The 24,360-nt window shown below is 36.3% G+C and overlaps 1 protein-coding gene across 1 annotated transcript in view; it reads right to left on the bottom strand.

The window, feature by feature from the left end:
• ARAP2 (ArfGAP with RhoGAP domain, ankyrin repeat and PH domain 2) overlaps positions 1 to 24,360 on the bottom strand; it is a 114,997-nt gene that overhangs the window by 27,309 nt on the left and 63,328 nt on the right. Inside the window, exons 17-24 of the mRNA XM_062574598.1 lie at positions 23,967 to 24,165; positions 22,849 to 22,912; positions 16,996 to 17,159; positions 14,812 to 15,024; positions 12,365 to 12,470; positions 10,927 to 11,074; positions 10,117 to 10,185; positions 3,871 to 3,945 (exon numbers count right to left, since the gene is read on the bottom strand). Coding sequence (XP_062430582.1) covers positions 3,871 to 3,945; positions 10,117 to 10,185; positions 10,927 to 11,074; positions 12,365 to 12,470; positions 14,812 to 15,024; positions 16,996 to 17,159; positions 22,849 to 22,912; positions 23,967 to 24,165 — 1,038 coding nt within the window. The remainder of the gene's footprint in view (positions 1 to 3,870; positions 3,946 to 10,116; positions 10,186 to 10,926; positions 11,075 to 12,364; positions 12,471 to 14,811; positions 15,025 to 16,995; positions 17,160 to 22,848; positions 22,913 to 23,966; positions 24,166 to 24,360) is intronic.

Genomic DNA, 24,360 nt, shown 5'->3' on the forward strand with positions numbered 1-24,360 from the left:
AAGGAATGCATGTCTTCTTGGGTGCATGCATGTATGTGTGTATATATACCTAAATATACAAACACATAGCATGTATACATGAAAACATATGTAGTTGTATGCTGAGTAGAGCAAAAAGCTAGAAAAAGTTAAAACTGGAAAAAAAAAGTATTGTCCTAAGTTTGCTTATTCCTTCTTAACTATATCTGTCCTTTGTCATTTCAGAAATTTAAATTTTTTCCTAACATCCAAATAACAGAGCACAACTGCATGGAGACCAGACCCTTTCAAATATGCTATCAGATACAAGGCTGGAAATCTCAATTATAGTGAATAGTAAGCTTAGGTTTCTCAGCACTCAAGCAACGCAGATCGCCGCTAGCAAAAAAAGAGAGGAGGAAGGTCATTTAAATGTCCTTGTATTGAATAAAGCCAGTTTTCACTGCATACTTGTTAATTTTCTTGTGTGTTGCAGCCACAGAGCTGAAAGAATTTATATACTACTGTATACAGCAGTAAAACTAAAGGAAGATGTCTGTCATGGAAAGACTGCCCCAGGCTTTTCCACGCGTCATACTATTAATTTCTTCTGCTCATTCATGTGGGTGCTAATGATACCAAGGGCAAACTGGAAACCATCAAACACGATTTCAGAGTTCTGGGGATGGTGGTCAAGACTGTGGGAGCCCAGGTCATTTCCTCCTCAGTCCTGTCAGTGAGGGGGGAAGATGGGAGAAGTAGATGGATTTTCCAAGTTAACTGGCTGCGCTGCTGGTGTTGGCAACAGAGTTTTGGTTTCTATGACCACAGGACCCTGTTTGAAGGTTGACAACTGATGGGGAGAGATGGGATACACCTTACCAAGCAAGGTGTCTTTGCCAACAGGTTGGCCAGTCAGGTAAGCAGAGCTTTAAACTAGGAAAGATGGGGGAAGGGAATAGTTACAGAGACAGGGTAGTCAGCAAAATGTAGCTCAGGTGGGGCTATCTTGAGTGGGGGCATGCAGCCAGGGAACTGCATACAGGACATGACTATGGAGGATCCGCTTGAACCTGCATGCTCAACTACCTCTCTGAAATGCCTGTACACCAATGCATGCAGCATGCGGAATGAACAGGAAGAATCAGAGATCTGTGTGCAGTCACATGGTCATGATCCCTCTTTGCAATTACAAAGACATGGTCAGATTTCTCGCATGACTGCAATGTTGTCATGGATGGCTACATGCCTTTTAGGAAAGACAGGCCAGGAAAGCAAGGTGGTGGTGTTGCTCTTTATGTGAAAAAGCAATTGAAATGTATTGAGGGAGCGGATGAAGAGCAAATCAAGTGCTTATAGATAAAGGATTCAAGGGCAGGCTAACATGGGTGACACTGCTGTGAGTGTTTACTACAGGCCACCCGATGAGAAAGAGGAAGTCAATAAGACCTCCTACAGACAGCTGGAAGTAGCCTCACCATCACAGGCCCTGGTTCTTATGAGGGACTTCAGCCACCCTAATATCTGCTGGAAAAACAACACAGTTTGGCACAAACAGTCCAGGAGGTCCAGAGCACTGATGATAACTTTTTGACACAGGTGGAGGAGCCATCAAGGAGAGGTGTGCCGCTGGACCTTGTGCTAACAAACAAAGAAGGACTGGTTGCATATGTGAAGGTTGAGGGCAGCCTTGGCTGCAGTGACCATGGGATGGTGGAGTTCAGGATCCTACAAGGAGGAAGCAAGGCAATAAGTAGAATCGCAATCAGGAACTTCAAGAGAGCAAACTTGGGCTTCTTCAGGGACCTACCTGGAAGAATCCCATGAGTTAGGGCCCTAGGAGGAAGAGGGGGGAGATCCAAGAGAGCTGATAAATATTCAAGCATCACCTCCTCCAAGCTCAAGAACAGTACATCTCTGTGAGTAAGACATCAAGCAAAGGGGCAGGAGACCTGCAGGGATGAGTTTTGCCAGGAGCACTTTACTCAAAGAGAAGAAGAAAGTACAGGGGGACAGGCCACTTGGGAGGGATATAGGAACATTGTCAGAGTCTGCAGGGATGCAAGGAGGAAGGCTAAGGCTGATTTTGAATTAAATCTGGCAAGAGATGCCAAGGACAACAAGAAGGGCTTCCTCAAATACCTCAGTAGCAAAAGGAAGACTAGGGAAGGTGTGTGCCTGCTGCTGAATAGGGTGGGAGCCCTGATGACAAAGGATGTAGAGCTACTGAATGCCTTCTTCGTTTCAGCCTTCACTGCTAAGGCCAGCCCTCAGGAATCCCAGACTGGGAACACAAGAGACAGTCTGCAGAAAGCAAGGCTTTCTCTTGGTCAAAGAGGAATAGGCAAGCTTGACACCCACAGATCCATGGGCCCTGATGGGGGGCATCCATAAGTGCCAAGGGAGCTGGCAGATGTTGTTGCTAGGCCACTCTCCCATCATCTTTGAAAGGTCACAGAGAACAGCAGAGGTGCCTGAGGACTGGAAGAAAGCCGATGTCACTCCAGCCTTCAAAAAGGGCAAGAAGAAGGACCCATGAAACTACAAGCCACTCAGCCTCACCTCCATCCCTAGAAAGGTGATGGAACCACTCATCCTGGACATCATCTCTAAGCACATGGAGGAAAAGAAGGTGTTCAGGAGTAGTCAGCATGGATTCACCAAGGGGAAATCTTGCTTAACCAATCTGATAGCCTTTCATGAAGGAATGACTGGCTGGGTAGATGAGGGGAGAGCAGTGGACGCTGTTTACCTTGACTTCAGCAAGGCTTTGAACACTATCTCCCGTAACATCCTCCTAGAGAAGCTCAGGAAGTGTGGGTTAGATGAGAGGAGAGGCAGAAGGCTGTGCTGCCATTCAGAGACCTGGACAGGCTGGAGAGTTGGGTGGAGAGAAACATTACGAAGTTCAGCAAAGGCAAGTGATCCTGCACTTAGGGAGGAATAACTCTGTGCACCAGTACAGGCTGGGGGCTGACCTGCTAGAAAGCAGCTCTGCAGAGAAGGACCTGGGAATTCTGCTGGACAAAAAGTTAACCATGAGTCAGCAACGTGCCCCTGTGGCCAAGAAAACCAATGGTACCCCGGGGTGCGTTAGGAAGACTGTTGCTAGCAGGTCGAGGGAGGTGATCCTGCCCCTCTACTCAGCCCTGGAGAGGCGACATACTGTGTCCAATTCTGGGCTCTTCAATACAAGAGAGACATGGGGCTAATTAAGAGAATCCAGCAGAGCTCTACAAAGATGATCAGAGGACTGGAGCACCTCCCTCATGAGGAGAGGCTCTGAGAACTGGGCCTGCTTAGCCTGGAGAAGAGAAGACTCAGTGATGATCTTATCAATGTCTGCAAGTATCTGAAGGGAGTATGTCAAAAGGATGGGGCCAGACTCTTTTCAGTGATGCCCAGTGAGAGGATGAAAGACGACATGCACAAACAGAAACACAGGAGGTTCCACCTGAACCTGAGGAAAAACTTGTCTACTGCGAGAGTGACAGAGCACTGGAACAGGTTGCCCAGAGAGGTTGTGGAGTCTCCTTCTCTGGAGATATTAAAAACCCACCTGGACACGATCCTGTCCACCTGTGCAAGGTGGTCTAGGTGAGCCTGCTTGAGCAAGGGGGGGGGGGAAGGAGTTGGACTAGATGATCTTCAGAGGTCCCTTCTAACCTCAAAAATTCTGTGATTCTTTCTTTCCTTTAAAATTATATTATAGCCTTTTGCTTAGAAATGCATAATGAGCACTCTACAAAATTTACGCAATATAGCAAGCAAAATAAAATATTTGGAAAAAGATAGTGAAACATAAATTCATACTTTCATTATGCAATTATAAGAACATGTATGAAAATAAGTCTGGTACATTTCATGAGAAATTGTTTAGTAAAAACCATTGTATCACTTTTATGCACTAACCCTGATTATAATACTGCAGTCTGGCTCTTTTCTTTCCACAAAAACTTCAATAAGCAAATCTCCAGCCTGGGAAACCTAGAACAAAACACAATTTACAAAGATTAGAATGTCTTAAAAATACTTTAAATATACACTCTAATGGGAATATGAAATGATTATTTAATAGATGTGCTAAAACCTATTGCACATTAAGCTTTTTTCATATCCTGATCTACAAAAATACCTCAAGCATTGACTCTAAGGGAAAAACCTGAACTACATTAACTTCCATTTGACTAGTGAAAAGAAAGAGATCCTGTTCTAACTGATTCAGGTAAAAATTCCTGACAAACCTGACAAACGTTTCAAAAAAAAAAAAAAATTAACACATTTTGCAAATATACATTCAAGAGTAGGAAAACTAAGAGAGACATGACAAAAATATCAATCTACACATGACTAAAAGTCTACATAAAAGTACTTTAGTGTTTTAAACTGTCAAAAGTTTAATTCTGGTCTGTGTGTTAGAGTTTAACTAGGCTCATTTCATAGTCAAAATGCAGAAATACTGTTTAAAATCAAGATGAAAAAATACAGGACAGGATCTCCAAACTTAAAAGAGTTAGTTAACAATGACAGGAAAAATTACAGATTTCAGTATTTCAGACATTTAGCCATTTTACGGAATTTGTACATATTGAGATAATTAACAATCAATACTACAAAGATTATTATATTTATGACTATTAATCACTGCAAAAAAGTCATACTATTTAAAAAAGTAATCAAAACATATGCTCTTGACAGAGACTTCTGCTGAATGTAAGTCTTCAAATTTGTTAGACTAGTTTGTCTAAACTTTCACGTCAAATGCTAATGTGTGGAATAATCAGATAAAAAAACCAAATATATTAAAAAATATATAATTGTTTAGTATATTCAATAGCAACAAACATAATTTAAGAATGTCTAATAGTATTTAACTTCCTTAAAAAGGAATTGGAAAGTCAGTAAAATCAAAATTATATGACCAAGGGAAAAAAAAATATAAGAATCAATAGAAGTTCAGTATTTTCCATAGTTATCAGGTTTGCTGATTTAAAACAATAATATTATTTTCTTAGATTAACTTTACTCTTCTATAGATAAAAATGTCCAATGTTTATATAAAAACCTCATAGATGCCTTAAGAGGTTGCCACAAGCATCTTCATAAGATTTTAATTCACCCCGATAGTAAAAATATTTTCTAAAACTAAATACATGATGATGATGATAAGAGCATAGGAAGAAAAAAATGAGAGGAAAATGGACCTTTCAATGGATGTAGCCTTTTATTAGTAAGCCAATATAAATAATGACTACGCAAATTAACATTAAGCATAACAATTTGTATCTTAATTATGAGAACAGCATTCACAGTGATGCTGCACTACAGACCTATTTATATATTACTAAAACTCAGAGGAAAAGGATGAGAAAAGTAAAACCAACTGCATCATATATAGAATAAGATATGGAGAAAATAATAAAAACAAGCAAGCTTTGAAATACATTTTGAATGATTTACAGATGCTAAAACCACATTTCAATGGAAAAATAAATAGCAGCACTCAATTTTAAAGAACATTAACATTATGGAAAATGGTGACTTTAAAGTTTGTTTAGCCTTTGAGAATAAAAAACTAATGGAAACATTTGCGAGGAAAAACATTACAAAACTACTTTGAAGAAAGCTTCCTAATTATAGTGGCACAGACTCAAAAAATCTCATTTAGTTGTAAAATTTGCTTTTTAGATGATATTACAGAAAAAGGTTGGAAAAAAAAATGAAGTTGACATTTGATTTCCACTGGGCTCATTTAAACAGCCATATGACAAAAAATATGCTGTAAATTACAGCAGCAAACAGAAACAGCTGGCATAAGTATATGGTGGACAGAAAATAAAGAGCAGCTAATGAAGGGCCACCTGGAACGCAGCTCCAGACAGGAGAACATACAGGGTTTCAACAGAAATCTGGTCCAGTTGTTCTCTAAACACTCTCCACATCATCAGCCTGGAGATAATTCTACTTTAGCAAGATATATATTCTAAATACATTAAATATCTGCATCACTGGTTCTCCTACCAACACATCTACATTTTGATATAATAGCACCAAATTATCAGATGTTAAATGGTAAGGATTCTTAGACATAATTCGTAATTACAGCTGCTCAAAGTCTAAGCTGACAATCATCCACACAGTAAAATCACTTAGTCTGCACGTTTTCTCCATTTTTAAGCCCATCCAAGAAAATTTCCAAAGAGCTAGCTCTCCTGCACGAGACTGAAGTCCAATCTCTATGCTGCAGAAAAAGCATCTTGCAAACTGCTCACAAGCTAAATGATCATACCTAATGAAGGGGAGGAAGCAGCTGGGAAGAATACAAGTACACCCATTTCTTCCACTGAAATAATGAAAGATAGTACCTTAAAGAAATAGTGTTCCAATGAACCATTTACTCTGTTCCAAAAATTGTTACCTTATTTCAGGGTCTGTACTGGCAAATACAGATCATGATAATTGGTTGGGGTCTGGTTATGCTTCATTAGTGTTGATGAGAATGTGACAAGCACTAAATATTAAGTTGAACTTAACAACAGTGGGTTAAAAGAAGTTTATACGACCTAGTCTGGTAAAATATGAAATGTAGACTATATATAATCTAGTGTTCTGAAAATAAGGATAATATGCACTTTGTACTTGTGACAGAAGTTATAAATGAATAAAAATAACAAGTTCAAGCTTTTACAAACACGTAGGGTTAGTCCAGGTCTGGCCCTTCTGTATTCCACAGAACCACAGACAAAGGGTATAGTTAGGACAATGCTGAATTCTGTAGAAAAGATTATATATAACCTCAGAACATCTTTGCAACAACCTAGAGAAAGTGTCATGAATCAATGGGCTTCAGGCAGTTCGTGCTTTTAAATGTAGCAACTGCATTGTCTTTGATCGGAGTTACACCCTTCTACACTGAACTGGTCCCAGGCACCAGACACACATACATTTTCCATGTTACACATACACTTCAATACATTTCAGAAAAATATACTTCCAAATTTCCTAGTTATGTTAAATACATTGCTATAGAAAAAAAAACAGCTTCTACGGCAACAGGCATAAAACGTTCCACAGCTTAATTCAGAGGGAAATTCACAGTCACAGTCAACTTGCCACAAATGGCAATCAGGCTCTGGAGAACAGTACCAGTGGGACGGAGTCCAAATAAGGATAACAGGCTGGCACAGCAAAGAGAATGCAATTCCTATCCCAATAGGCAGTTCAAACTTTAATTTATCAACCATGGAAAGGTATATATTTTGTTCCACTACAGGTTTAGAATGTTGAAAAGAAAAAAAGCTGTCCTCTCTGGGGCAAGCACTTCCAAACAACTAAGGTTACCTCAGTTGAAGTTCATTAACTTGACTTCTGGTTGCTCTTTTTCCAGGCAATGTAATTATTAAAGTTTTGATAACATTCAAAATCATTCTGTAACTCAAACTCAACATTTCATGATGTTTTCAGATAGGATATTGATAGAGATTAATTAATATAATCCAGTACCTCAATAAAATATTTCTAAATATAACTGGCTAGGTTAGAATGCTTCCCCCGTGTGGCATGCTGACTGTTAAGACACCCAATCTCCCTACCCATTTAATGCACAATTTAAATGCTTGATCTGGGACAAAACAGCTTATCTGGGATCAAAGAAAAGCCGTGCACTAAAGGCTCAAAATGGAAATACTGTGCAGTGCTTGAGTTCACATCACCATGAAACAAACTGTATGGGCCAGGGAAGAAGAGAGGAATTCTCTGGTCAGGCCTCTGCCCTGGGCAGACAGCCCTGGGAGGGCTTCTGCCCCACAGTTAAAATTAGCTTTTGTACATCTAAGACCTTTGGGCTACACAATACACTCTGTAGTATATAAACGCAAGAAATCTTGCCCAAAAGAACAAGGCCGAGACAGAAATTGTAGCTGTGATGGAACATAACTTATATTCCAAATTCTCTGAGACAGCACTTAATGAAGGCAACAAAAACCTACTGAGAATTCAGGCAACAATATGATTCAGCGACTCTTTAATGGCAGCAACATGTCAGCCTCAATGGGCAGGCTCCATAGTCCAGCTAAGACTACAGTACATCAGATCTAGGTATTTGGCACTTTTCATACCCTTTGGAGACTTTTTCCCTCCAATGGGACGACCAAAATAAAAAAATAATCTTAAATTTATATATTTAAATACAATTCCTAGTACATTTCTTTCTAGCCCCTTCATTCCCTTCAAATGTAATTTGAGATTGCCATTTTCTTCAATTTTCTATTATTCTATTTGTACAGACATTCTCTCTGAAACTAAAAATTGTCAATTCTAGCAATGCAATGTGTTTTTAAGAACATACAGGAAGATAACTAATTTGATGATTGTATACAACAAAGTAAGAATCTCTTTTATTGCTGCCTCCTGAATTTTGTACCAGAAGACATTGCAAATTACTCATTGGTAGCTGCAAAGTAACAGACTTAATTTGAATAGGATTTTATTTCATTTTGTGAAAATTTATTTTTTTTCAATGATTTAAATCTTAGCAATGTGTATGATGAGAATCAAGCGAGAGCATATTAATGGAGTGGGCGAAAAGCTGATTATTGATGGTAGCGATCCCACTGAGAGCCAAATTAGGATAGCTAAAATCATAGTTCAATCTTCTTTATAACTCCACCTCCTAACAACTTGTGGAGTCCTAGGAAAACATCCCAAACAGGCTCAATTATTCATGAAGGATCAAATTTGATTACATACTTTAAAACTGAGAAGACTAGCTCTTTCAGGTTTTGCAAACTTTTTAATTAAAAAAAAGGAAAGCCTAGACTTTTATTTTAAAAATGAAAAGAAGATCTCTGATATCTTTCTTGAATAGAAATAGAAAGTCTTCCAAATACGACAGACCACTCAAAGGGGATTTCACAGTGGTATCTGTGGTGAAAAAAAAAAAAAAAAAAAAAAAAAAAAATCAAACAAACAAACAAAAATAAAACCCCACTACTTTTTATTCCTCACAGCTTCAGGTTTAGATGAACTTACCTAACCAGCAGTAGTTGCTGCAACAATATTCAATCTATCATTGTTTTCTGCCACTTTGTACCCAGCCAACAGGACCATATGAGGAAGAACTAAGAGTCAAGAGAGTAATGTACAGAACTTGCAACTTCCATTCGTATTTGCAAAAGCCCTTCTTTTCAGTGATGGCTTACAAGGTACCACAAAACAACTGTTGCAAAGGAGGAAGGGAGCCCTCAGAGAAAGCATCACAGTTTTGTTTCTGATGATTTTCTTTTCCAGTTTCTAAAGCTCTATAAACTCCAAACTTACTGAATTGCTGAATTACTGACAGCTTCTCTCCACCACTTCAGATTTCTGAAAGAGCTTGTAAGCTCCCTCTGCTTCCCTTTACTTCTCTTAATTCATATACCTTGGCCAGGTTATTGAACTTACCAGTTTTTGATGTAATAAGGGCTGTACAGAAAGACTACTCAGATAGTGAAACATGCTATCACTTTGCTGTTTCTTACCAATTCTGAAGCTATTCAGAAGCTGTTATAGGCAAGACCGGCACAAGATCTCCTGTTTTCTTTTATTCTATCCCAGAGTTCAGTCTGACTTAAGTAACCTTATATGCGTCTGGTGGTTCCTCAAATAGTGTTCTTAAGTCAGGGTTCAATATCCCAAAACTAAGACCCAGCAAAAGATTCAGACACTTTAAACTCACAGAGATGGCTATTCTGTAATGAATAAAGGCCACATCTGCCCAAAGCTCTTGAAATAATAGAAATGTTAAAATACATTTCAAGATTTTAACATACATGTTTGAAAACAAAAAAGAGAGATCATTGATTTCACACTTAATGTTGATCGTTCCTTTCTACTACAATTTATGAAGAGTAGTAAAAATATGAGCATGATATACCAATTTGTAAGTTATCCCAGTGCGCAGGCCAGAACGTAATTCCACAGTATAATCTACACAGGGCTGCTTTGCTTTATTAGTTTACGCTTCCCCTTTTATTTTTTTCCTCCCAGTCCTGTATTTAACAATGCAAGTCACTATACAAATTTAGAGACTTACATTTAGAAATCTAGGTATTGAACCCTAGAAATAACAAAATACTATTTGTTAAAATCTTTTTAAACCTGCTGATTTTTGCCACTTACCTGAGTGTCTTTCCACCTGGTAATAAAGCTGTTCTCAATATCCATTTGTTTCACCTGGTCTTCATTAATCTGTTCAAAATTGATCATCTTTGTAAGTTATAGGAAAACTAATACAAAAACCATAAATACAAAATAAGCTAACATAAATGCTACTATAATATACTAACATAAATATTAGTATAAAATAAAAAAGAGAAATTCCTACAATATTAACCCCACTCTTGTAGGAGCAGTCATGCAAATTATTATGTCAGTCAGAAAGATCATTTCATTGACGGGTTATTATGCACTTTACCAAATATATATTAAACTCACGAATAAAATATTACAGTAGAACAGTAAACTCCAAATTGAAAGGGCTACGATAAATTTGTGCCAGCAGTAAATAATTCTCAGTCTAGCTGGATTCAACATTCTTTCTAGGCCCTGGGAATCAAACAGTTTTTCTCTATTTGTTACCAGAGATCAGAGACTAAGACAATAATCATCATCTTGAAGTTTCCTTGAAAGTTGGCATGTTAGTGCCAGCAATAAGAGTTGTAGGCACCCTTTTGGAAAACAGTGATTCTCAACAATCCCATAAATATAGCTTTTCCTACTCAGACCAAACTATCTGGAAACTTAACAATTAAAGCAGACAAAGAACAAAGTCACTGAATAAGAAAGTTCAACAGCTTTGCAAATCAGTGTAACCAACACCAAATAAAAGTTGTTTGTGAAAGAACCACCTTCAACTGTAAGAAGATTTCAATTTTTTATCGCCTCAACCAGTAGAGCTTTTAGGACACTATTTTATATAAAGATACCTACATCAAAAAGTTGTACAAAATTTTTAATTAGATCTTCAATTACATTGACTTCTTCACTAGTCTGGCCTTTAGTTTGAAATAAGCATGAGGAAAACACCATGGCTAGATTGTGAGGGTTCATATGATTGATTTCAGAACATTTCTGCACCCTGTTGAAGGAAAAATAAATCTATTTAGAAAGCTCCATTGTTCCTTCAGTTATTCAGAGCTCCCCTGCAGAATATGGAGTGCATTTCAAAAAGAATAACTACATTAAATGAAATGACCCAATGAAATATTATTTATTGTTATGTACACCTAATCTCCCATTTCATTATAGAAATGAAAACACATACCTTCTATCCACACCTCAAGTGATATCAAAATTATTTGCTGTATTATATAACTATTTCCTGCAAGCTGATGATTTAAGATGATTTAAGATCACACAAAATATGGAAAGAAATGGAATCATTTTTTTGTTTCTATTTTTATTGTAAAGTTTTCATATCAGTTCTATTGTTTACGTAACATATCTTCTTCAGGAAGCAAACACTTGAAAACATCACAGAAATTTGGCTGTTACATGAAAACAAACTACTTTCAGAACAGCTGTAAGAGCATGTAAGTATCTCAACTGGATATGCTTAGAAACTCATTAATTGCAATACTTACTGTAATCATTATCCCCAAAATAACACTAACAATTTTAATATTTGCATAAATAGTTTTTAAAGGACACCTCCTTTTTAGCAGTTTTATTTTTAAATGCAGTTTCTCATAAGATAAAGTTCTACACATTCTCTACTCCCTGTTTTACTGGGAATACAAAAACCTGACTTGTGGAATGGACAATAATACCATGTAATAATGGCCATTATTATGTAGCCATGATTCTGCAGAGTCATAGTCACACTTTTTTTAAAAAAAAATCTGCTTTTGAGATTTAATAATAGGATCTGTTGTTTGTCTTAGTTTATATTTTGGATATTCTCCAGAGCTACCTCACTGTTAAAATGAAGCAGTGATGAAATACAGGAAGGACAGTTAATTCTCAAAGTCATCTGGTGCAATACAGTTTATAGAGATAATTTGAAAATTATTTTAACCTCAGAAGCCACTTGCAACAATTCTCTGGAAGACTGGCAGACTGAGGAGAATGACCTCATATAAAGAAGCTCCATCAAAAATTACCCTACTTGGACATAAACACTGGAAGTCCTCTCCCGCTGCTCCAGCCAATTGATATTAGATGCCTACTGCTGAAAATTCTACTGAAGAAAAAAAAAGATTATAAATTAAAGGGAGTATTGCCTAGGATCTATTATACTTAAGCATGGCAAATATTTAAGGTTTGATGCTTACTGGTTGATAAAACAATCCACATTTCATTAATGCTAGAGCAACACTGAGACCAGACTACAAGTATTTCTCTGCTACAACGAATTACTTGCATTGACCTGTAAAGGTGTTCAATTAAAGCAGCCAGGGTTGCTCTATTGACCGATGGAAGTGTCCGAATAAAAGCTCCATACTTCCTCACACGTTCCTTTTCATTCTGTGTGTCTAGCGGAAAATAATAATCACTGAGCATTAGTAACAATGTACAGTGGAAACCAACAGCGTTCTTGTTATCTACATCAGCAACATCTAGTCATTTAAAATTACAATTTATCCAATCAACCCATTCTTTATGAAGACAATTGAGACAATCTATTATCAACGAAGTCTATTATGGTACACTAGTTCAGGGAAAAAACATTCAGCAATCAAGTGTTGCATTTCTACATTCACGCATCATTTGCTATAGTTTAAGACTAAATCCCAGGAAAACAATTGCTTTTGCATTCAAAAGACGTTTTAACCTGTAGTGTGTGTGTGTGCATACACGCGCGTGTGAAAATAGTTCTAAGAGTTCCCAGAGTTAAGAAATGACAAGACCTTTTCATTTTTTGTATTTTTATAGAGCAGTGAATCAAGGTCCAAAGCAGTTCGAAGTTCTAAACATATAACGTTAACAAGAGCTGAGCAAAAGAGAAGCAGTGGTATGTTGTACAAAGTAACGCAGCAGAACAGCGGCAGGGACATTAACAAAAACTCCAGCCTTGAGGATGATGGTGTCTGAGACACTGTCACAACGCTCTATCTTTAAATCAAGCCTGCCTCTCTCTCTTGCATAGACACTGCTGTGTAAAGTCTACACAGCAAAACCCTGCTCAGGGCAGGAGCACAATTACTGCCATTTAAAAACATTTTTCTTCTCAGTCCCTTATTTGCCTCAAATTTATTAAAATGAAAACCACAGAAAAAGACTCTCATTCTTTTCAGGTGATTGCTAGCTATTGAATGTACTAGGTTTTGGCTAAAAAAAGTAGTTTCAAAGTCTTCAAATCTGTGTAAATTTTGCTCTCTGGGGTATCTATCTTCCTAAGTGTTTTGGTCTCCCTACAAGCACTTCTGGTGTCACTTATCTACAACAGAACAGGATTATCTGCTTTAAAGCTGAAGCAGAATTTTAGTCCCATGCACAAATCAGGAAGTTAAATCAGTAGGACATCATAACGTACTTTCACAAAAGAGCTAATTTAAATCTAAACAGTTAGAGACACAACTTTTGCTGATTCCTGATGAGATAAGAGCAATCTTGTGATGAGTAAATACATTCTTAATATTCTTCCCTCCAGTTTGTTCAAATTGAGGTGAAAGATCAAGAATGTATAATATTCATACTTGAATTTCCCAAACTTACAGTGGCTCATATTAAAGCAATCTGTATATGTTTTAAATTAAGCAAAAACAGAGAGAAATTGTCATTTTAATCATCTTTTCTACAGACTAAGTTAGCCATATGGTCAATAGGCCTATACTATTTTAGCGCGCTAGTGCAAAATCTAATGCCCTATATTGATTTTTCCTATGCATCTTCTGTTGCTATGCTACTGCACAGCTCATCCCCTGTAAGGTATTTATCCTCGTATCATCTATGTGAAGCCTCCATTTCATACAGGGAAGTTAAAATAGAGAACGAATCAGGAACTGCCTGGTATCACATTAGAATCTAATGAGAAAAATACCATTCCCATGATATGGGCTGGCAACCTCAACACTGGACCATCATCTGCAATTTCATAGCACAGTTTGTGAGCTAAGGAGTTTTTGGTTCTTGCATTATGCAAATAGTGCAATATAAAAACATAAAACCAAATACACATCTTTGTAAGAATACTATTAAAAAATCATGATTTATGTAACAAGTAACTAATTGATGTGTTAGCGCTTGATTCAGCTCTCAATCATTTAAAGACACATATTCCTGATGTTACAAACACATCACAAGTTATGCTTTGGGTTGAAGATGCTAAGGTGTTCATTCCAATTAAATTCACATTTCTAAGGAAATAAAAAATAAGTAATAGTTGTTAATAAGTATATACTATTCCTATAGGTGCATGTTTGTATATTAAAAGTTATATAAAAGATATTCAAAGAACACAAATGTCTAAGTTGTGCATAGCTATCATGCAGATGACGTCTTAACATTTGTCTGTTTCTTGTATACTACAACAATGCTTCCTTGAAAAACTGATCATTCCCACTTACATTGTTTGATACAACTAAAATACAATGAAATATCGGTCTATTGTTCACAGCTATATTGTCAAGCAAACATCATTATTTCTTCTTATTATTCTGTTTCACTTAAAGGCAATAGATTTCTGACATATGAGTCTACTGCAGCCAGTGTCTTTAAACAATTTTTCCCAATAATGTACGCGTAATTATTTTCTCGATTATCAAAACCTCTAATATATGCCTACATAGGGCAAGTGATAAACAAAATCCTTAAATTTGACACTGAAAATGTGCATATGACCTTTATTGTATCCAGAGTTATTAAATATATTACCTAATGCAGAGATCCAGAAGGGGTAAAGTTCTTTAGTGAGAAGTGCATCATCTATTTGAGAAAGAAAACTTTTCAGTACTTCAGTCACATCTTCAAGCTGATGTTTTCCAGCTCTTAGTTTAACACTTCTTGCATCTTTTTTGAAGCTTTCTAGCAGATCAGCCACATTGGAAGAATTGCCATTCTTCAGATAGATCTCTTTGCTACCTAAACCTAAATTACAGGAATATATGAGAGGAAAAAGAAAAAAAAGAAACAAAAAACCAAAAGAATACAGTCAAGTGTTCTTTTAAAAAATTGAAACCTTACCATACAAAACACACGCCTGGCTGACAAGCAGACTGTGATTGCTACAGATGTATCTCTGAGCTTTTACACATCCTCACCTCGTGAGAGAAAAAAAACACTGACTAGTCTGCTTACACCCTCCCAGCCTCTTTGCAAATACAACCATCGTAATGTTAAGGAAGCTTGGGATTGCAATTTTACAAATACTTTACAGATAAATTCAAATCCCCAAATCTCTTCAGGACTTCCTGAAACCATAGTTTTAAAAAGCTCAGTATAGGAAAGAACTTTTAATCACTTGTATTGTCTCTACGCACACACGATGACTGCTTTTACAACCAATACTCCTATATTTTTCTCCCCCTACTGATCAACTCTTAAATACACTTTTAAAAGCCTCAAGATTAGTAGCACTAATTCCCTTTTTTATGTTATTTTATCAGGTTCAGCAAGCCACCGGACAAGAATAGTGGCTCAATGTTGAAGTTAGTATGCAATGACCAAAACCTCTAAAGCCCAAACGCAGCTTGAAAATCACAGTCTAAAACACAGTTAATGCTACTTTTAATTACTAAATGTGAAAGTAGCAAGAAACAAAACATTATTATTATTTTTTTAGTACTTGTGGAAGCTTGTCATAGATGTTTCTTTTTGTAGAGGAGTTTCCTGCCTTCCCCATTTTGCTTGAAAAAGAGGGAATCATACTTCCTAAAAAAATTGCTTACTAGTCAAAAGAAGAATTCTGCTAAAACCTATGCAAACTGCATCTTATGTTCTTCTGCCAGCTCCCTTGCGCTGTGATGCCCGCAAGGGCTCTCGTTTGATGCTGCCTTTGTGGTATTACCCTGAGGAACTGGGGGGACCCAATAGGGCCTCTCACTTGCAGGCTACAACTAATGACAGAATCTTTATGACAGCAAAAACAGGTATGAACCTAAGCAATGTATACAAATAATAATTCCTCATACAAATAGTAATTCCTTTCTGCTTAATGCCATCAACTTTCAAATGAACATTATTACACACGGTAAGACAAAAAATTATTTAAATGAAGATTTAAAAGACATTCGAAAACTGAATTTTAACTTAAAACACATCTAGTGATAGTTCTGAGTGAGGAACATAATTATCAGGCATATGAAACACAGTAATTCCTATTACTGTTATTACTCCCATTACTAATGATAACACTCCCCTCCCCCAGCAAATCATTTTTTCTTGGTTTTAGTCCAAAGCTATTTGTTTAAATATCCACTGCTGAAATATAAATTAGGCTTTCTCATATTGTCAGAGGTCACAGAGAGCATTATCCTGAAAACAGATGTGTACAGCATTGATATGTATGTAGCATTTTCCAAGAGGACTGATTAATTCTCAGCAGTATAATGGAAACAGACATCATCTATATAAATTCTAATGCAATGGAAAATTATGCTGGCAATAATTACTTAAGCAAACTGTAAGCAATTCTACTTTCTTAGGCCATTATGCTGAAACAGAACCAGCCTTAAGACTCAACAGGGGCAGCAGAGTTTATCCCAGTTTCCCAGAATATATGCTGACCAGTCCAGGCCACAACCTCTCCTGGTCCACATAGCTTATTTTCTGGCCAGAGGTGTTCTGCTCTGAGGCACTGAACCCAAAGGCTGAGCTACATCAAGCAGAAAAGTCAGATTTAAAAATACGAAGGGGGGCCTATTGAGCTGCATCTCCCCAGACTGCTCTTTCTCAGATGCATTGCACTGTACTTGGCTATCCAACCAACAAGCAGCAGGGCTAATGAGAGGCACAGTTTTAGTTTATGTATACATAAATGCATTCAATGAGATTTGATGGTGTGGCAGCTTAGGTATTATATAAATGATGTTAAGTTGAATAAAAATCTGCTATACTTACCATACTGTGTAACAAATGCTATACAGCTGTTCACTATAATAGGAACATCATTTTTGCTGAGCTGCTGATCTTGTAAAGCATTACCATCTGTACCTGCTGCTTTTTCAATTGCAGTATACCAGACCATGAAATCCAACTTCGTATGACCATGGATGTACAATGTTCTGCAAAGTTTAAAAAGATTTTGAAACCAGAGAAGAAGTGGAAATCTGCTGTTGTTCTACTACAGCAGCAGAGCAGTTATCAGAAAAAAAAAATTGAATTCAATGGTTTGAGGAAATATTTGGAATACGACATCAAGGAACCTTCTACCCTAGAAAGCTGTGGTGTTTTATTGTTACAGCACCTTTATTCTTCAACAAATTCTCACCTACTATAATAGTCATTATTCTTGTGACAACATTGCAAATAACATAGTATTTGTGCTAGCAGTGTCACAATAAATGGAAGAAGATCCTCAAACAGTCAGGTCTTTCCTCAGGACCTGACAAACATTTTACTACTCTTCTACTCTTCTGGCCTTACTCCTGCTGTGCATTCATACAGTAAATAGCCGCTAAGCAGGAAGTACGGATTTTCAGACAACTTTCAAAGGAAAAGGCTTCTTGTTTTGCTCTTTTTCCCCCCTCCCTGTGAAGAAGCTGAGACTCCTTGAACTTCTCTCCTTCCCTCTGTCACTTGCATGGAAATGATCCCCCTTAAGAGGCCATAGATCTAAGGAATATATATGAAAGAAACATATGAAAAAAATATATGAAAAAACAGTTGCGGCATCCCAGTAGAATAAACTTAACCCTTTAATTACCTACCTGATTATCTCAAAGCATGCTTTGCTTTTGTTCCAACTGTATTATTTAAACAAGCTACAATAACCTCCTCTGTTTACCCTTGACAGGCTAGCTTCTAGGAGACAGTTGCAAAACTGAATAGTTTAAGAGAATATGTTCACCCATGTGTGCACATATAAGTAACAGCTGTTTTAATACTAAATTACCTAGCAATCTCTCTCATATACATTTTATACAGAACTGAACACTTTATTTCAAAATGGGATTTTTTGGAATTGTGTATTGTATATATTTTTGTATATTGTAAATATGTTCTGCTTTTTCATGTTTCCTTCTTTTTAGCAAAATACAAAGGATTTTTATAAAGGTAATTAAAAAATGAACTATTCATAATTGATTAAAACAAAATTTCATTTTGTTCAAATCACATTTTTCTAGATGTGAAACCTCTTTGTTCTTTTTCTTTTGCTGAGAGGTGGGAGCGGGGAGATGACGACTCAATCTCTCACACAAGATACCTAAATTCAGTCAGTGGTATCAGGTGCAGTTAAAAGAAAAGAATGAGAGAACATCACAGCTTACTGCCGTCTTCTACACCTCACCTTCTTGGTGTTCGTATGTTCCCTACGCAGGTCAGTCAACAAAGCAAACAGCTTTGGGCCAGTTTCCAGGACTGAATCAGCACAAGAAGAGAGTGGGTGATCGTCAGAGCTAACACAACGGAAAAGACGGGAACAGCACGGGAGAAGGGAAAGCTAACTTTACCAAGAATATGGTGTTAAATTATTTCATATGTCTCATCTAATCGCACTTTAGTGAAATTTTACACACGATGTTCTGTGTCCAGCTCATGTGAAGGCACAGTGCAAGCCAATGAGCAGTTCTGGAATTCGCTAGGAATCTGGGGCTATTTCTAATCTACATAGTATGTACACTACAGATGTCCGAATGTTCAGAATAGAGGCTTATTCAGCGTGTTTTCTGTACTTTTTCAGCCTATTCATCCAGTTTTCCTCCCACGGAAACACACATCTATATATTACTATCTTCTTTTTCTACAGAACAGCGGGATTTACATTAGAGTACTATGCAAAAAGATAAATGGAAGCATCAACAGATTTTTTTTGTTAGCCAAAGAATTATGATATATACAGGAAGCAGGCTACCATAGGTGAAATATATTAATACATCTAAACAAAAGAAAAAAGCAACTCTGCTGTTTATCAGTGAATAGATATTAGAGGAGGGGAGAGGAAGTACAGTAGTGTATTAAACTAACTTAAACATATTGCACCTATATATTTTCATAGAGATATGAGAGTCTAAATCAAGTGCCTGTCAATCAGCTGATACATATACCAATTACTTAAACTACATGAAAGAGAACATCGCGTATGGATCTTCCCATATTCCCTTCAGCGGAGTTACTACATCACATAAAGAAATATAGCAATGTAATTGATGAACTATCAGCATAAAGAAATCGTGCCAGTATGCAGAGAAGGTTTATTACCTATAATAAGAAAGAGCTAACTACAAGAGAAACAGGAACTGGAAAAAAAGTAACAGGAAAAGAAAAAAAAAAGGCATTATCTGGATTACATTATAGTCTGAAAACATTCACCTATACCTAAGAGAGAGCCTAAATGATTACAGAAAAAAAACAATAAAAGAACATTTGAGTACTGACTTGTCTGCACAACTGCTTTTCCTTAAAGGCTAGAGATTTGGCAATAATATATATGGAAGATATCTTGCTGCATACATTTTTTTTCAGATACTTTTCCCTTCTAAAGTATAAAATCAGGTCTCTCTATTGACTTCTGTTGAGTAATAACAGTTATGCTTCTTCACCCATTTACTAGAAAACTTTTGTTTGGATGACAACAAATAATCAAGTATCATTAGTCATTTGCTTTGGGAATTTGCCAGATAGGTAGGAGAGATCAAGGGAACAAGAAAAACTGAATATGGCAGAAACCACAAGATATCTCTTTGTAACCGCAGAGGGAAATGTCAGATACAGAAGTCTGGAAAGCAGTTTGCCACATCTAGAGAGAAATCTAGAGAGAAATGAAGAAGCAGGCTTAACTTTGAAAGCAGAACATGTGAGGAGGTGAAAGAATTATGCTTTGATTATGTCATCAAAAAAAAAAGCTTTGGGATAAGTCAGGATTTCCACCTGTATTGTAGGTAGTATTAGTAACTTCTAACAGAAATTGCATTGTAACAAAATTTTAATAGGTGCCGTGAAAGTGTGTTCTTGATTTAATTTACATTAATAAACACTCTCAAACAAGAATATGAAACATCTTTGTGATTTGAAACAAATTAAAATTCTACAATTAGAAAAAAATCTAGGATTATTGTGAAAATTAGGGAAGTTCACTGAGCTTCAAAATAAAAATAGTCTATCTACTAAAAAATTACATTAGTCTGGTTCAACATCTCATAATTACTCTGCAATGTTTGTACAGTATGAACCTTGTACAGTTTGTACAGTATGAACCTTTATTTCTGAGTTGGCAGTCTCTTTTTGCTGAACATATCAGATACCATCTTTATTAATTTATTAATTCTCGGAGTAGAAGACAGAGTAGAGAAGAAAGAGAACAAAAAAAGAAATAAAAAGGAGGAGGGAGGGATATGGGATCCATATGTACAAAATTTCAGATTGAAATACAAAAAGAAAGAATTAGAACAAGAACAAAAACTATGAAAAACCTCATGTGTCTTTTGGTACTGTTCTCTCTTTTACTGTACACAAGCTGGAAAGCATACTGCACCTTCAGCCCCTAATCAATTCAAAAGCAGAGAGACATCGAACATTTAATAACCAAAGCAACTATGTACTTCCCATGTCTGAAAGCAGTGACTCTCCATTTGAGTAGTTATGGATCAGAAGAACCTTCAGTTTATGTACTCTATAAATTTATCATAAGCATAAATTTACTACTAATTATTTCTTAGAAGTCCAGAATTCATGGAGTTATTATATTTATTTTAGCAGTAAGCCTACAAGTGTTCATAGTTCTGAAATCGTTTACTTGTACGAAATCACTTTTAAATGAGAACTCTGTTTGTAACCAGTTATTCATTTGCTTGAATAACAAGTCATTCAAAGGTGCATGATGTGTATAATGTATGACCTCCCACCATTAACCAGCCCAGTGACTGGGACTCAAAAAAATGGGCTTTTGTTAGTAGTGGGATGCTAGACCAACAAACAGAAGAACAATATGAGCCTCAGTAGGAGACTACTCAAGGTTTATTCTAGGTTTATCTAGATATATTTATCCTGGGTTTAACTAACTAAAGAATTAATGTGGAAGCTGTAAATTGATCAGTGATATAGACTTATCACTCTAATGCAGAGTTCCAACTCTGCATTACAGAGGCACTGATATAAGATTAAATACAAAAAAGGAAACCGGGCATATCATTCAGTTGATACTGACTTCTAGCCAAAAAATATATTATTCTTATTAATGAATTTACATAGAGTTATGGAAGGGGAGGGGAAATTGCTGGGTTTTTTACATATAAAAAATATGAATCTGAAGATAAAGATTTTATTCATTTTCCACTCATGCACATTAAATTTTTTACCACTGCAAGATGAAATATCATGCAACTCTGCTGAACACCTGGATACTTCTGAAATATCCTGAGTGAGAATCACTCTGCCAAAGCTGTCTTACCTATAAGGCTTCTAATGGTTAAGATAACATGAACACTATGTATTTGAATTTATCATGGAAGACTTCAGTGGAGAAAAATTCAACATATTCACGGTCATAATACATCAGCCAGTGCTCCTGTAGAAATTATTTTCAAATAGCTCAGAATTTCCATTAAACTATTAAAGAAGTTCAGGGAAAACCTGTCTTCACTTAACAGAAATATCATAATGAAGAAATAATAAAATCTGACTTGGAGCTATAAGTTTTGCTCTGCACTTATATCTCTTAAATTAGATGTATGGTTTGCATTAATCTGTTGGACTGTACCTTGAATAGGATACCTCTGGTTCCCTAGTCGCTCTGTGCATGTTATTTAATCCTGAACCTTTCAACGTTATTCTTGAAAAAACTTCAAGGAAAAGGTGTTTGTTTCTGATCTACAACACCTTATTAAATTCTGATGTGCTACACATTTTTGAAGCTTAAATAGTATCTGAGGAAAACTTAAAATTGACAAAAGTTGCAAGGAGTTTCTCCAACTGTGCATAGATGTCAAAGGTATCTATTTTTTCCCCCAAAAGAGATATAATCAATCTTTTTTTAACCTAGTATCAGCTGTTCAGAAGACTGAGTTAACACAGGACCATTTCCTTTACAGATGTTTGCCCAATATTCTATCCATGAGATAAATTCTATCGTGAAATAATTGTCACTTCCAATAATTTTACTTTCCTCTTTAAATCGAACTCACATATAAGGCAGAAATACCCTATCAGAAGCCTAACCTCATTTATAAGAAGCCTAGCCTCATTTATAATTTATCACCCTCCCATATCACTACATTTGACAGAGCCATGATAGCAGAACATTCAAGCAGACATGGATTATACTTGCTTCTCAGGCGTATTTTTTCTAGCTAGTATGCTGCTAACTGAAATCAGACATTACAATAAGACTAACCAAGCGAATAATACATACCCTCTCAAGTCCTAATCTACAAAGATTTACATAGAGAATTCTAGGACATAACAGCAGTAGAAACTGAGAAGTAAGCGATAAATGCTCCACAGAAGTACTTTTTTTTTCTTTACAGGCCAAAGGAAGTGAAGCCCTTTTGAAGAAACAATTATTGGCAGACTAATCTGACTGGGAATAATTTTCTCAGTGGGAAAACTGCATTCAATTAAGCAGTACTTGTTAGCATTTCCTGACATAGACATAAAACGTAATTAATACACAAAGCCTTTCTTCCTTTAAGAAGTCTGCAAATTCACTGTCTCTCTAGCAACCGCAAGTGAAAAAGCCCCACAACTGATCAGCAAGAATTCCAAGACACCAATATACAGGCAGATCACAAAGCTTTATTCAAATAGAGACCTTACCTTCCTTTTTCAACGAGCAGCAGGACATCTAATTTTTCTCCATTTTGCATCACACTACTGATTGCTAAAAGCAAAGCACACACACATTCATATTATGTACACATACACATATATACACACACAAATATTTTTTCAGCAATCTTCAGTGACAGAAGTACCATGAAGTTCTTAAAAACATTTAAAATCTCACACTGCCCGACCTTTTAATTCTGAATCAAGATCAGAAAGTGTTCACAAATTTAAATGACAGCTGAAGGCACAAGAGTATTCCTGAGTAAAAAGTACTTTCACATTGTTATTCACAGGAAATATTCAGGGGCAGTAAATAAACCATAGAAAGTTCAATGGCATTTAGGCAAGTTCCTGTAAATCAATCTGAAATGTAACAGTATCTACAAAGACAATCTTCGATACAGTGCTGAATTATTCTATCTACACTACTTTGTATAAAAACTCAATTTATTTTTACTTTCCTATACTGCATACTGTGCTGCTCAATATAACACAACTAAGGCAGATACACTTAAAAAGGGCTCAAAGTATAACTACAGCCATTGATATAAAAATGGAAGACCATGGAAGACCATTCGTCTAAATATTCTTAACTTTTCCACATCATGAAATTGAGCAAAGAATACTTTTAGCACCAGCAAAAAAATGTCTATTAGTCTCTGAAATAGTCTTCAAAGAGAATTATAATTTTTCCACCATTTTGAGTATTTTAAAACTAAGTCTGTCGATCATCTCAAGAATAGATTCTGCAGTGAACACTTCTGTACTGTCAAGAAGACAAGACAATAGTCCCCAAAGGTCATGTATTACTATACAATTCGGTACTCTTGTAAGAAAGATATTGCTGCAACTGGAACAAAAATTGCCCTCATTCATTATGAAGCAGTGAAAATATCTCTAGTGTATGCCATCAAGTTAGGGAAAAAAAAACAAGAGAGAACTTTACCATATTTAGAAGAGAGTTGGGATAGCACCTAGTTCATGCAAAGGAATGTTTACTGAGCTCCCTAATGTTCAAGCTTTTAAAATGCAATAGGAATTGTGACAACAGTAAATTAATTCTAAAGAGTATTTCCAGAATTCTAGATGTTAACTGAAATTCTTACTTAGTTCTTGCAGCCTCCTTAAATATATCGAGTCTTCTTGGGCATTCTCCATTTCAAGACAAAAATGTAGGCTTGACTTGTCCAGAGCAAACCAACCCTTTCGCCACTGGTCCAGGTTATGGCAGTCCTTATAGTACAGCTGCCCAATTAGATCACAGTCCCTTTCCAAAAAACATCCAGCCGCAGGGGGAACAAAATGCTACCAAACAGAAATAGATGAGTCAGAAAAACACTGCCCCTTCTTTCCCTTAAAAAATCAAGATATCGCAAATCTATAAGATACAAAGATGAAACCTGCATTATCAGATGATTTCTGGATTTATGATTCATAACAGGACATAAACACTAAGTTTAAATCATAAAATCAAGTACAGTACCTTTTTCTCCACTCACA

This window comes from Rhea pennata, chromosome 4, assembly GCF_028389875.1.
Source record: "Rhea pennata isolate bPtePen1 chromosome 4, bPtePen1.pri, whole genome shotgun sequence".
NCBI lineage: Eukaryota > Metazoa > Chordata > Aves > Rheiformes > Rheidae > Rhea > Rhea pennata.